This window comes from Balaenoptera borealis (assembly GCF_965194805.1).
Source record: "Balaenoptera borealis genome assembly, chromosome: 1".
In the NCBI taxonomy this organism is placed as follows: Eukaryota; Metazoa; Chordata; class Mammalia; order Artiodactyla; family Balaenopteridae; genus Balaenoptera; species Balaenoptera borealis.
This window is the reverse complement of record NC_138860.1, coordinates 51,158,006-51,173,678: the sequence shown is the minus strand read 5'-3', so window position 1 is coordinate 51,173,678 and position 15,673 is coordinate 51,158,006. Positions and strand designations below refer to the sequence as shown.

Here is a 15,673-nt window from a genome sequence, read left to right as displayed (position 1 = left end):
CTACATAGACAATAGTGTTGTCTGCTAATTGGGACAGCTTTATTTTTTCCTTTCCAATCTATATGTCTTTATCTTCCTTGCTGCCTTATTATTGCACTGGCTAGAATTTCAGACACGATGTTGAACAGGAGTTGTGAGAGAGGATGTCTTTGTTATCCTGATGAAAAGTTTTATCATGCATGCATGGATGTGAATTTTGTTAAATGATTTTTTTGCATATATTGATATCATGTTTTCTCCTTTATTGTATTAATATGGTATATTACATTAATTGCTCTTTAAATATTGGATTAAACTGGCTTTCCTGGGATGAACCCCATTTGGTCATGGTGTATTATTCTTTTTATACACCATGGATTCCATTTGCTAATATTTTGTTGAATATTGTTATGTCTATTTCCATGAAGGATATTGGTCTGTAGTTTTCTTGTACTATCTTTGCATGGTTTTAGTACCAGGGTAATGCTGACCTCATAAAATGAGTCTAGAGGCATTTCTTCCTTTTCTGTTTTCTGGAAAAGATAATGTTGAATTAGTTTTATTTCTTTTTTATTTTTTAATTGACATTTTTATTGTGGTAACTAAAAGATTCATGTGCAGCTAGAAGGAATAATACAGATAGATCTCATGTAATCTTTACCCACTTCCCCCAGTGGTCACATTTTACAAAACTGTAATACAGTGTCACAATCAGGATATTGACATTGATGCAATCCACCAATTTTGTTCAGATTTCTCCAGTTTTACTTGTACTTACTTGTGTGTGTGTGCGTGTGTGTGTGTGTGTGTGTGTGTGTGTGTGTATTTAGTTCTCTACAGTATTAACAGATGCAGGTTCACGTATCCAACAGCACAGTCAAGATACTGATAATTCTATCATCACGAGGGTCCCTGTGTTGCCCCTTTTATATCCACACCCACCTCCCTCCCACCACCCCTCTCCCCACTAATTGGTTCTCCATTTATAAAATTTTGTCATTTAAAAATGCTATGTAAAATCATATAGTATGTAACCCTTTGAAATTGGCTGTTTTCTTTCACTCAGTATAATTCAAGTCATTGCATGTATCAATAGTTAGATCTTTTCATTGTTGAGTAGTATTCCATGGCATGTATGTGTCATAGTTTGTTTCATCATTGACCTGTTGAATGACATTTGGGCTATTTCTAGTTTTTAGCTATTACAGATGAAGCTGCTATGAATGTCTGTACACAGGTTGTTGTGTGAACATAAGTTCTCTGGAATAAATGTCCAGGAGCGCAATTGTTGAGTTGTATGGTAATTACAAGCTTAGTTCTTCATCAGTGATATTGGCCTGTAATTTTTTTTTTTTTTGTGGTGTCTTTGCCTGGTTTTGGTGTCAGGGTGATGCTGACCTAATAGAATGAATTCAGAAGCATTCCTTCCTCTTCAATTTTTTGGAATAATTTGAGAAGGATGCGTTTTAATTCTTCTTTAAATGTTTGGTAAAATTCACCTGTGAAGCCATCTGGTCCTGGACTTTTATTTGTTGGGAGTTTTTTTAATTACCAAGTCAATTTCATTACTAGTAATAGGTCTGTTGAGATTTTCTATTTCTTCCTGATTCAGTCTTAGAAGATTGCATGTTTCTAGGAATTTATCCATTTCTTCTTGGTTGTCCAATTTGTTGGTGTATAATTGTTCTTAGTAGTCTTGTATGATTGCATTTCTGGGGTATCAGTTGTAACTTCTCCTCTTTCATTTCTGATTCTATTTATTTGGGCCCACTCTTTTTCTTGATGAGTCTGGCTAAAGGTTTATCAATCTTGTTTATCTTTTCAAAGAACCAGCTCTTAGTTTCATTGATCTTTTCTATTGTTGTTTTAGTCTCTCTTTCATTTATTTCTACAATATTTTGATCTTTATTATTTCCTTCCTTCTACTAACTTTGGGTTTTGTTTGTTTCTCTTTTTCTAGTTCCTTTAGATATAAGGTTAGATTGTATATTTGAGATTTTTCTTGTTTCCTTGTTTTCTTGTTTGTAGCTTGTATTGTTATAAACTTCCCTCTTAGAACTGCTTTTGCTGCATCCCATAGATTTTTTAGATCATTGTGTTTCCGTTTTCATTTGTCTCCAGGTATTTTAAAAATTTCCTCTTTGATTTCTTCAGTGACCCATTTTTGTTTAGTAGCATATTGTTTAGCCTCCATATGTTGGTGTTTTTTTGCAGCTTTTTCTTGTAGTTGACTTCCGTAGTCTCATACCATTGTGGTCAGAAAATGCTTAATATGATGTCAGTCTTCTTAAATTTATTGATACTTGTTTTGTGGCCTAGCATGTGATCCATCCTGCAGAATGTTCCATGTGCACATCCAAAGAATGTGATTTTGCTGCTTTTGGATGGAATATTCTATATATCTCTATTAAGTCCAGTTGGTCTGTGTCATCTAAGGCCAGTGTTTCCTTATTAATTTTTCTATCTGGATGATCTGTCCATTGATGTAAGTGGAGTGTTAAAGTCCCCTACTATTATTGTTTATAATAAAATCCATTATGTTTATTAATATTTGCTTTACATATTTATGTGCTCCAGTGTTGGGTGTGTATATATTTACAATTGTAACAACTTCTTGTTAGATTAATCTCTTTATCATTATGTAATATCCTTTTTTGTCTCTTGTTACAGTCTTTGTTTTAAGTCTATTTTGTCTGATATAAGTATTGCTAACCTAGCTTTCTTTTCATTTCCATTTGCATGGAATATCTTTTTTCCATCCCCTCCCTTTCAGTCTGTGTGTGTCTTTAGATCTGATGTGAGTCTCTTGTAGGCAGCATTTAGATGGGTCTTTTTTTTTTTTTTTTAAATCCATTCAGCCACTCTGTGTCTTTTGATTGGAGCATTACATTTAAAGCGGTTATTGATAGATATATACTTATTGCCATTTTTGTTGATTGGTTCTGGTAGTTCTTTTTGTTCCTTTCTTCTTTTGCTCATTTCCCTTGTGATTTGTTGACTATCTTTAGTGTTATGTTTGGATTCCTTTCTCTTTGTGTATATCTATTATAGAGTTTTGGTTTGGGGTTACCATGAGGTTTATATATAACTAACTCTCCCCCTTTTCCTCTTTCCCTCTCCCTCTCTTTCTCTCTGTATGTGTGTGTGTATATGTATATATATATACACCCACACACACATATATGTAAAGTTTTCAAAGCATATATATATATAGTTATTTTAAGTTGCTGATCTCAAGTTCAAACACAATGTAACAACCCTGCAGTTTTACTCCCTCCCCCTACCTCACATATAGTGTTTTTTGACATCATATTTTACATCTTTTTGTTTTATGTATCTCTTAACTACTTATTGTGGTTATAGATTATTTTACTACTTTTATCTTTTAACCTTCCTATTAGCTTTATAAGTAGTTGATATACTACCTTTACTGTATGTTTGCTTTTACCAATGAGATTTTCCTTTTATAATTTTTATATGTCTAGGTGTGGTCTTTTCTGCTTAGAGAAGTCCCTTTAACATTTCTTGTAAAACTGATGCTGAACTCTTTTGGCTTTTGCTTGTCTTTAAAACTCTTTATCTCTCCTTCAAATCTGAATTACAGCCTTACTGGATAGAGTATTCTTGGTTGTAGACGTATATCATGCCACTCCCTTCTGGCCTGCAAAGTTTCTGCTGAGAAGTCAGCTGATAGTATTATGGGAGTTCTCTTATATGTAACTAGTTGCTTTTCTCTCTCTGCTTTTAAGGTTCTCTCTTTATCTTTAATTTCTGTCATTTTAATTATAATGTGTCTTGGTGTGGACCTCTAGGTTCATCTTGTTTGGGACTCTTTGTGATTCCTGGACCTGGATATCTGTTTCCTTTCCCAAATTAGGGAAGTTTTCAGCTATTTACATCTTCAGGTAAGTTCTCTGCCCCTTTCTCTCTCTTTCTTCTCTTTCCAGGACCCCTGTATAATGTGAATGTTAGCATGCTTGATGTCCCAGAGGTCTCGTATTAAACTATCCTCATTTTAAAAAATTATTTTTTCTGTTCAGTTTGGGTAATTTCCACTACTTTGTCTTCCAGTTTGCTGATATGTTCCTCTGTATCATATAATCTACCGCTGATATTCTAGTGTATTTTTTATTTCCGTTATTGTATTCTTTAGCTCTGTTTGGGTCTTCTTTATATTTTATAATTCTTTGTTAAACTTCTCACTGTGTTCATCCATTCTTCTTCTGCATTTGTTGAGCATACTTATGATCATTATCTTAAACTCTTTATTAGGTAAATTGCTTATATCCACTTCACCTAGTTCCTTTCCTAGGGTTTTGTCTTATTCCTTCATGTGGAACATATTCCTCTTTTTCATTTTGCCTAATTCTCTGTGTTTATATCTAAGTATTGGGTTAGTTTGTTCCATATCCTGCTCTTGGAAAGTGGCCTTATATAGGAGACGTCATGTGGGTCCCAGCAGCACACTCCCCTTTGGTCACCAGAGCTATATTCTATGGGGATGCCCCCATGTGGGCTGCATGGGCCCTTCTGTTGTGACTGTGCCCGCTACTGTGGGTGCACTGGTAGGCAAGACTGGCTCTCAGCCTGGTTGGTTGCCAGGCCCTGCCTTATGTGGTGGCTGGGGCCAGGTTCTGTGTCGGCTGGTTCTGCGGTGCCAGTCTGCTGGTGGTGGAGCTGGTTTCCAGCATAGCTGGCTGCATGGTTCTGGGTGTCCCAGGGCTGGTTCCAGCCTGCAGGTGGGAAGGGTTAGGTCCAGGCACAACAATCTGAATTTTCATTAGTATGTTTAGTCCATTTACATTTAATAAAATTATCAATATGTTTTCATTTTAGGTCTACCATTTTATTATTTTTCTATTCATTTCCCCAGCTTTTCATTCCTTTGCTCTTCCTTTCTTCTTTTAGTATTACTGTTTTTTGGTAGTATTCTTTTATTATTTAGCATTCTTCTTTAGTAGCCTATTTTAATTTACTTATTACATTTTCATTGTATATGTATAGTTTTGTACTGATTACTCTAGGAATTACAATATACACCTTTGGCTTTTCACAGTGGACTTAATCAGTATTTACCACTTCAAGTGGAATGTAGGTATCTTACTACCATATAGGTCTTTACCCCTTCCCACCTCCTTTATTTTCTACTATGTATAATAACTATGTATATTGAGAATTTATAATGTTATATTTTTTGCTTTCCATCTTCAAACATTCTGAAAAATTCAAGAGGGGAATAGTCTATTATATCTACCCAGATATCTACTTTTTCTGTTGCTCTTCCTTTATTTCTGATATTCCAAGTTTCCTTCTGGTGTCATCTCCTTTCTATTCAAAGAACTCCCTTTAGTGATTCTTTTAGGGCAAGTCTGTAGAAAACAAATTATTTTTGTTTTCTTCATTGAGAATGTATTTATTTCATCTGCATTCTTAAAGGATGCTTTTGCTGGATGTAGAATTCTAGGTTGCCAGTTCTTTTCTTTCAACCCTTTAAAAATTCCATTTCACTTCCTTCTAGCTTTCATGTTTTCTGATACAAGATGTGCAGTGTTGAAATTGTTTTTCCACTATAATAATGTGTAATTTTTCTTTGGCTTCATTCAAGATATTTGTTTGTCTTTAGTTTTCACCATGTTGATCGCAATCTATGTAGGCATGAATTTCTTTGAGTTTATCCTGTTTGAGTTTTGCTAAGCTTTTCAAATCTGTAGGTCTGTGTCTTCCCAAACCAAATTTGGGAAGTTTTCAGACATATTTCTTCAAATAACTTTTCTGCACTGCATTCTTTTCTTCTTCTTGGACTTTGACGACACAAATGTTAAACCTTTTGGTATTGTCCCATAGGTCCCTGAGGCTCTATTTTTGTACGTATGTTTGTTTGTTTTCCCAATTTTTTTCTCAGTTGTTCAGACTGGATAATCAGATTGGATCTATCTTCAAGTTTGTGCATTCTTTACTCTCATCTCTGTCCTGCTATCAAAAAGAGAGTGACAGAGCTCTATATTCAGTATAAAATGACCCTTCATTTAATTCCACTGTTTTTATTATATACTTGCACCGTCCTCAGCTTTACCCTCCAGAAGACCTCTAGTCTTCCAGCAGGAGGAAGAGGTGTAGTTTCCTGGTTTTTTAAATAGGGGAGGGTACCTGGAGATCTAACTGCTTCTTACACAGACTTTTAACGAGAGCTCTTGTTTTCATTCCCACTTTACACCCTCAATTCCAAAAACTCTGTAGGAGCAATTCCTGAACATTTGCAGTATTTATGGTATAAATTTGGGTTGACTCTCAGTTTTTCCTGCTCCAAGCTCAGGATTCCACTTTCTCAGGACTGCTTAATAAGTTGTCAGTTGTCTGATTCCCTGTATCCAGAACATAGGTGATGTTTTCTCCTTTTACATTCTCTTTGACCGTAAGTTTATGCCTTAAATTATTTTATTTTGGTGATGTGTCAGGAGAGAGAGAGAGTAATAAATTATGTACTCGAACTGCCATCTTTACCTGGAGTTAGGAAAAATTGTAAACCTAAATTTCAAAATGTATCCATACAGGAACCATAAATTAAAGTTTTATTTGTCACCTGATACATTCTAGGATGAGATTCCCACTGGAATGCCATGCCTGGAGTCAGTAACCATAGGTGATGATATATGGGATGAGAACTGGTTACCTTTGCAGGCTGGAATGGGAGAAGGAAGTGATGCTGCCTCCCACTTATCTACCTCAAGCCTTGGTGGAAAGAAACCATATTCATCATGTAAAGAAATGCCACAGAAGGTTAGATCCTTGGGAAAACATAAAGCAAATCACTACTGCAAAAGGAAATATTAATGTAGTTGTCCAAGCCTCAAAAAAGCTATGCATTCTGCATTTCATAGGGATTAATCAGACAATAATTCAGAAGAATGTATTCCCACCCCCACCCCCCCACCAAAGGTGGTAGTGTTAGGGATGGGGGCAGGATGAAGCAGGGGAGAGTAAACCATGGACTTATTGTGGCTATCTATCCTATCAATCATTATGATTTTTGTTTTACCATTGGCACCTAGTCAAAGCCTTAGGATCTAAAAATAAAGTTTTCCCTAATTTAATTTTTATTGCATTGCCTTGTAATATTATGTCTGGATCTCTGCAGTGAGTGTATTTACTAATATTGGGCCCTATATATTTAAATTTTAATCTATTTTCCACCAGCTCTTAGAAAGAAGAAATATCAACACTTAAGTTTCCCCTTGTTATTTGTGCCATTTAAATACTGGATGATCATGAAAATCATCTAACCATGAAAACAGTATTGAAGAAAATACTACAAAGAGAGTTGTGGGTTTTTTTATGTGATCTGTGTATTCAGAGGAATTCAGTGTATTGGGCATGGACCAATGAAGCAAGGGGGAAAACTCACACTGATATAGAAAGTTAATAAATATCTTTTCTTGTTTAGTATACATTGCCTCTTTGCCTTTACCTTGCCCAAGTTATCCTCCATTTGGATCATATGGCACTATATCTCAGTTTATTTTTGCAATTTTTTTCTCTATAGGATTGGTGTTTTTCTACACCCAAAGATATATGGGATGATTCATGGCAGCCTTCAGGTCTTGTGAGTGAAAAGAAAGTAGAAGTTCAAAACCTAGAAGGACTGGGTGCTCAAGAAAAAAATACTGGCACAACCAGAATTCAAAAGGTAAATGTCTAATGAATGTTATTGTGACAAGTTTTCATGAGGAAGTACTTTCATTTTTAGAAAGTAAAATTCTGGTTAATGATCCCTCTCTTAGCATTTGGCACAATACATAATCATAAAAATGTATGTTTATTTAAAAATAAATTTCATTTAACTTACTATAGTTATTCATCTCTCCAGAGAAAAATTCTGAGACTAGAATTAAAAGATTGATTAAGCCTCTACATTAGGGATAGAGAAAACAGGTATTTTCACTTAACCATACATTTTAAGTTCTGTATCTGTCCTATCATCTAGGCCAGTTTTTTTCTTTTTGTTGCTTTGGCAGAAAACACTAACCCTGGAACAAAATCCGTTTGTTTTGTGTTTCTCCATCCTGAAAACAGCAGGACTATTTCTGTGAATCGTGAAATTTGGCTAATGGTCTCTGTACTTTTGTGCATTACATTGAAAATGAAGCACTCAAGTATAGGAGAATTGTTGAAAAGCAGATTTGTGGAAGATGAACCTTCTGAGTGATACATTTTCTACAGAATATGGTTACTTTGCATGAGATCATTGATAAAAGTATGCTGCATTACATAGAACAGTCTGTTCCAGAAATGTAGGTTACTTAAAGCACAGATTTAGCTTTAGGATAAAATAAACTGTTATATTTTGTTTCTCAGGTAGTTTTTTTTAAAAATATAATAGCTTTATTGAACTATAACTCACATACCATGTAATTCACTTCAAGTATGCAATTCAAATAACTTTTAGTATACACAGACTTGTGCAACCACCCGTATAATCCATTTTAGAACATTTTCATCACCCCTTCAGAAAAAAACCACTATCCCTCTGGTATCTGGGTAATGCTGGCCTTGTAAAATGAGTTTGGGAGTGTTCAGTTTTTTGGAAGACTTTGAGAAGAATTGGTATTAATTATTCTTTAAATGTTTGGTAGAATTTTACCAGTGAAGCCATCTTATCTTGTGTTTTTCTTTGTTGGGAGGTTTTTGATTACTGATTCAATTTCATTACTAGTAATCTGTCTGTTCAGATTTTCTATTTCTTCCTAATTCAGTCTTGCAAGACTGTATGTTTCTAAGCATTTATCCATTTCTTTCAGGTTATTCAGTTTGTTTGTGTACAGTTGTTTGTAATGGTCTCTTAAAATCCTTTTCAATTCTGTGGCATTAGTTGTAATGTTTTTTCTTTTCTGATATCATTTGAGTCTTTTTTTCTTCATTAGTCTAGCTAAAGGTTTCTCAGTTTTGTTTATATTTTCAATATATAAAACAACTCTTAGTTTCATTGATTTTTTTCTTTTCTCTATTTCATTTATTTCTGCTCTAATTTTTACTATTTCCTTGTGCTAACTTTGGTCTTGGTTTGTTCTTCTTTTCTTAGTTCCTTAAGGTGTAAAATTGAGTTGTTTGAGATCTTTCTTCCTTTTTTAATGTGTTTTTAATGTTTTATTGCTAGAAACATCCCTCTTAATTCTTCCTTTGCTGCATCCCATAAATTTTGGTATACTGTGTGTTTTCATTTTTGTCTGTCTCAGAATATTTTCTAATTACCTTTGATCTTTTTTGACCCATTGGTTGTTCGGGAGTATGATGTTTAATTTCCCATATTTCTGACTTTAATCTTCCTTTTTGGTGGATATTCTCCATGAGTATTGAATTATAGGTTGGCACTGTTTTCTTTCAGTACTTTGAAGATGTCATTCCTTTATGTTCTGGCTTCTGTTGAATTGCCAGCTGTCAGTTACCATTGCTCCTTTGAAGGTATGTCTTTTTCTCCCCCTCTGGCTTCTTTTAAGATTTTTCTGTCTTTTGCTTTTAGCATTTTGATAATTATATATCTAGATGTGATTTCCTTTGAATTTATTCTGCATATGTATCACTGAGCTTATTAAATCAGCAGATTGATACTGTTCATCAGTTTTAGAAAATTCTGGTCCATTTATCTAATCAAACACTACTTCTGCCTCATTATCTCTCTCCTTTCCTGCTGGCATTTCAGTTCTACATACTTTTTTCAGTTCTACTCACTTTTGGCTGAGTCCCACTTGGGCTCTGTTTTCTTGTTCACTCTCTTTTTTACTTTTGCAATGCCTCTGTTTGGAGGTTTTATATTGATTCTTCCAGTGCACTAGTCCTGTCTTCTACAGGATCCAGTCTGCTGTTAAACCCACACATTGAGCTCTTAATTTCAAACATATTATTTTCCAGCTCTAGAATGTCCATTTGATTCTTTTCTTTATTTTATAGATTCCAGTTCTCCATTTAAATTCTCCATATTTTCCTCAATTTTGTCTGTAACTTCCATTTTCTTGAACATGTTAATCATAGTTATTTTAAAGTTTTTCACAGATAATTTCAGTATCTGAATTACCTTTGAGTGTGTTCTTACTGTCTTTTTTCTCTATTTGATCTTGTCATTTGATCCTGTTTTGGGCATTCAGGGGAGGGGAAAGACAGGCGGAGCATACCTCATCGTTCTTTTTAATTGAATGTTGAACATTATGGGTAAAAAATTAGAGAGGCTCTGGATGAGATAGCCTCTTCCAAAGAGGGTTCAGTTGTCTAGTGGCTGGCAGATACCAGCCAGTCACCTTCACACATATTGAAGCTTGGTTTAGGTTTGGTGAGGACTGCTGTATTTCACTTTTGTCCTTACTCCTTGGATGTGGCTCTTACTCCTAAAGCATGATTCTTTGGAGATCTCAGCTGAAAGCCTGAGGAGTTTGTCAAAGCTCCTCCGCCTTCGTGGGGCTCAGACTCCATCCTCTGTCTCCTCAGCTTAATTGAGATATAACATACATACCATACAGTTCACCCATTTAAAGTGTACAATTCAACGGCTTTTAGTATATTCACTAGTTTACTAGCATATTGTGCTTCCATCACCATAAGAATTTCAGAACATTTTCATTATCTCAAAAAGAAACCCTGCATTCTTCAGCTGTCACCCCCACCCAATCTCCCCAACCCTCTTCCCCCCAGGCAACCACTAATCTTACTTTCTCTATTGATTTACTTATTCTTCAAGACATTTCATATAATTGGAATCAATACAGTGTGTGGCCTTTTGTGTCTGGCTTCTTAGCGTAATGTTCTCAAGGTTCATCATGTTGTATCATGTATCAGTACTTTACTTCTTTTTATGGCTGAATAATCCATTGTATGGATAGACCACGTTTTGTTTATCCGTGTATCAGCTGATGGACATTTGAGTTGTTTCTGTTTTTCTGCTATTATGAATAATGCTGCTGTGACATTTGTGTATGTGTTTTTATGTGGACATATGTTTTCAGTTTTCTTAGGTATATACCTAGGAGTTGAATGGCTGGGTCCTATGGTAACTCTATGTTTAGTGTTTTGAGGAATTGCCAAACTTTTCCAAGCACTTGCACCATTTTACATTCCCACCAGCAATATAAGAGTGTTCCAATTTGTCCACATCTTTGCCAACACTTGATTTTTTTTTTTTTCACACACACACACTGTATTTTATTTTTACAAGAGATAAATAGACTGACACCAAGCATTGTACATGGATGACCACAACAAAAGCAACAATGATTGCAATTACCAAACATGAAACACACTCATACTATGTCATAATATTGACATTCAGTCCAGTAATCCTCCACTGTAACAGCTCCTTTACTTTGCAGTGAAAATTGATTTGTATATTCTTTGCCTCTGAGTCCTTGTGGGATTTTTTTTTTTTAATTCAAACAGAAAGTCACAAAAATTATACTCATCCTCATCAGTTCACTCAGTCCCATGTAATTAATTTTTTTTTCATCTTGATCTTTTGTTAGCACTTTTATGAGTTCATCAGTTTTTCATTAGAGTTCTGAAAATGCTTATTCATTCAGTTCAGCAGTACAGTCAGTTACCAGAAACCTGTACTTGTCAGAGTCTTTTCCATGAATTTCTTGAAGATGAAACCCTTTTATAGGAACATATTTGCAAAAGCATCAGAGTACACCCAGAACTGTCTGTAAATGACAAAAGACTTAAAAATGACCATGGTTAAAGATTTGATGAAAGTTCATAACAATGCAGTTGACAAGAAAATTAATTATTTCTGAGATATACATTTTAAAGTAATAACTAGGATTATGACTTATAACATTATACCAGAACATATGATTTTTAGAAATTTCATGTAATGTCTGAAACATTTATATTAACATATTTCCATACAAATAACCCAATGAAAGTTTAGTATTAGTTGTTTTGTTTGTTTGTTTTTTTATACTGCAGGTTCTTATTAGCCATCAATTTTATACACATCAGTGTATACATGTCAATCCCAATCGCCCAGTTCAGCACACCACCATCCCCATCCCCACCCCACCGCAGTTTTCCCCCCTTGGTGTCCATATGTCTGTTCTCTACATCCGTGTCTCAACTTCTGCCCTGCAAACCGGCTCATCTGTACCATTTTTCTAGGTTCCACATACATGCATTAATATACGATATTTGTTTTTCTCTTTCTGACTTACTTCACTCTGTATGACAGTCTCTAGATCCATCCATGTCTCAACAAATGACTCAATTTCGTTCCTTTTTATGGCTGAGTAATATTCCATTGTATATATGTACCACATCTTCTTTATCCATTCGTCTGTCGATGGGCATTTAGGTTGCTTCCATGACCTGGCTATTGTAAATAGTGCTGCAATGAACATTTGGGTGCATGTGTCTTTTTGAATTACGGTTTTTTCTGGGTATATGCCCAGTAGTGGGATTGCTGGGTCATATGGTAATTCTATTTTTAGTTTTTTAAGGAACCTCCATATTGTTCTCCATAGTGGCTGTATCAATTTACATTCCCACCAACAGTGCAAGAGGGTTCCCTTTTCTCCACACCCTCTCCAGCATTTGTCGTTTGTAGATTTTCTGATGATGCCCATTCTAACTGGTGTGAGGTGATATCTCATTGTAGTTTTGATTTGCATTTCTCTAATAATTCGTGATGTTGAGCATGTTTTCATGTGCTTCGTGGCCGTCTGTATGTCTTCTTTGGAGAAATGTCTATTTAGGTCTTCTGCCCATTTTTGGATTGGGTTGTTTGTTTCTTTAATATTGAGCTGCATGAGCTGTTTATATATTTTGGAGATTAATCCTTTGTCCGTTGATTCATTTGCAAATATTTTCTCCCATTCTGAGGGTTGTCTTTTCATCTTGTTTATGGTTTCCTTTGCTGTGCAAAAGCTTTGAAGTTTCATTAGGTCCCATTTGTTTATTTTTGTTTTTATTTCCATTACTCTAGGGGGTGGATCAAAAAAGATCTTGCTGCGATTTATGTCAAAGAGGCCAACACTTGTTATTATCTAGTTTAAAAAATTATAGCCATCCTAGTGGGCGTGAAGTTGTATGTTATTGTGGTTTTGGGCTATGCTTTTGATTGCGTAAGTTAATGTTTCAGAAATCATGAACATGTTTCTTGAAAATCTGCCACTAACCTCTAGTTCCATAAAGGTATATTTTCAGACAACTATGAGGGAGTCAGTAGTTGATAACTATAGAGGGATAAATCTGGTAGAGCAATGCTTCTCAAACTATAATGTTCATACAGATCACCTGAGAATCTTGTGAAAGTGCAGATTCTGATTGAGCAGATCTGGTATGGGGCCTGAGGTTCTCCATGTCTTACAAGCTTCCAGGTGATGCTGAAGCTGCTTGATGGTGAATCACATTTTGAGCAGCAGCACTCTAAACCACTGTTTAGAGGAAGAGACTCTTACTTTTCAATTAAGTGCTTAAGTTGACCACAGGTACTTGCTTTCAGTACTGGCATACAAATTTAGAAGGCATTTACCTATATTCTTTTTTTCCAGTGTGAAAGCTGTCAGAATGCATTTAAATATGTTTTAACAATTTGTCTTTCTTCAAAATCATATTTATCAGGAAAGAAAAAAAGATACAGCTTTTAAAAAAAACTGTTTCTGATTTTGATCGTTGTTAAACTACTGAAAATAGGCAGCAGGGCTTAGTGGAAAAAACACCTGTCTGAGAGTTCTGTAATCTATGGCTTAGTCTTTACCACAAGTTTGAACAAGTTGGCTTTTGGGGCCTTAGTTTATCCATCTGCAAGGACTGATTTGGACTAATGATCTTTCCAGCTCTAAAAGTTTGCCATATTAATATTTACTTAATTATTACTGAAGCTTTATTGAAAGAACCTCATTTTCAGTGAGAATAAACTTAAAGGGTAGCTAAAGCACATACATGAAGCTGCATAAATTAAGCAAAAATTTGAATCCAGCTCTTTGCTCTCCTGAAGTAGAATATTGTATGGCAGGGTAGCTATGTGGACTTTTAGAGTTTTCATTTTTGATGCCAAATAAAGGGGCACGGCCATTTGTATATGACATAATTATATATCAGTCACATCCATGCCAGCCATGTTTGAAAATGTACAAGGTGTTTCGTAATGGAAGAAGAAAGGAATGCAAAAGGAATGCCAGCTGATATTAAATGTCTACTCCACAGCCTAAAGAACACACAAAGCTACATTTTCTGTTTGTATAAATTTTGTTTCCGTTTACGCTGGGCAGATCCCAGGCTGTCAGCCACTTAGGTTGGTTCGTCACGGCCTGGTCTTGATGGGGCCCACTTAATCTTCAGTGCCAGTTAGCATCACAGAAGACAAATTCTCTGAGTCACCGTAAACTGTAGCTATTTCAGCAGCGACTCTGTGGTAGGATATAGGATCTATTGATTAAAATTTGGCACTTCATTCACTTTAGCCCAAATCGAGGCTTTGTTTGGGAAGTTCATCTTTTCCTCTCAAACCCTGATTCTTAGTACTCCGTTTTGTCACTTCTTCTGAGGAGCCTTCCTTTAAGTCCTTTGTGTTCTCCTAGCATGTTGTTGATGCTGCGGAATGCAGTTAATGCCTTCTTCATGGCCACCTGCAGCACGTGTACTGTTTCCTTAGCCGAGGACTGTGAGCTCCTTAGGGACAGGGACCGTATTTACTGGGGGGCAGTGTGATGGAGCAGAGAGAACATAGGCTAGCCTGAGTTCATCTCTCTGCCTTGTCGCTTACTGGTTGACATTGGGTAACTTGGTAAGCCTCTTGTAAAAAAGCATTATGCTAAGTAAAGGAAGCGGTAATAAAGAAGATGTAACAACACCTAACCTAGAAAAACGTTCTGATGTTTCATTGAAGAAACACATGCCAAGAACCTAGCATTGTGCCTGACAATGAGTGCTCAGTGAATGTTATTTCTCTCATTTCCTGCCGTTCTTCCTTGGCAGCCCTCAGTACCATGTTTGCTCATAATATGCATTCAATAAATGCTTCTTGAATTAATGGTCACTAAGTTGGAGAAGGACTTGTTTTCCAGAGAGTATCTAGATTTTTTAAAGTGGGGAGTTTTATTTATTAATTATGATATGAAAATATTCTTTTGTATATAAGTAAGGAAACAAAATAGACTTAGTTCTTACTGTTGAACTAACAGTTACTTTTCATGCTTTTGCCCCATTTTCCCCATTCTGTAGCAACCAGACTTAAAGAGTTCCTCAGATTCTCCCGCGTTGCCCGAATTGGAGGAGCTCTACATCTCTCTTATCCAGTCGCAGCAGTCAGCAGAAGGTGGCCAGTTTGAGCCTAGCAGCATTGAGACTCGGCCAGAGCAAATTCAGCTGTCCACAGCAGCACTCAACTCAACTCCTGCAGTGGTCGCTTCCCCACAAAAACACTCTGGTTCAGGTAGGTTGACATACAGTTGACAAATGCAATGGTTTGCCATGTTGTTAAAAACCTTCATTTATCTTTTCAGAACATGACTTGAAAAATTGCTGATGTTAGCATTTGTCTGAACTCCTCCAATTGTTCCCTTTCACTTTGCCACTCTTCTTTTTTTTTTTCTGCAATTTGGGGGGTGGCGGGGTCAGGTTTATGCACGGTAAAATTTGCCAGTTTTTAAGTGTACAATGCTGTGAGTTCTGACCAATGTGTACAGTCTTGTAATAAGCACCACAGTCATGATAA

At 35.8% G+C, this 15,673-nt stretch overlaps 1 protein-coding gene across 10 annotated transcripts in view; it reads left to right on the top strand.

Annotated features, from left to right (window-relative positions):
* Positions 1-15,673, top strand: part of TDRD5 (tudor domain containing 5) — a 108,053-nt gene that overhangs the window by 81,585 nt on the left and 10,795 nt on the right. For all 10 annotated transcript variants that reach the window (XM_082380846.1, XM_082380845.1, XM_082380844.1 and 7 more), the window contains 3 exons: positions 6,574-6,756; positions 7,520-7,663; positions 15,181-15,391. In XM_082380846.1, the coding sequence (XP_082236972.1) occupies positions 6,574-6,756; positions 7,520-7,663; positions 15,181-15,391 (538 nt within the window). The remainder of the gene's footprint in view (positions 1-6,573; positions 6,757-7,519; positions 7,664-15,180; positions 15,392-15,673) is intronic.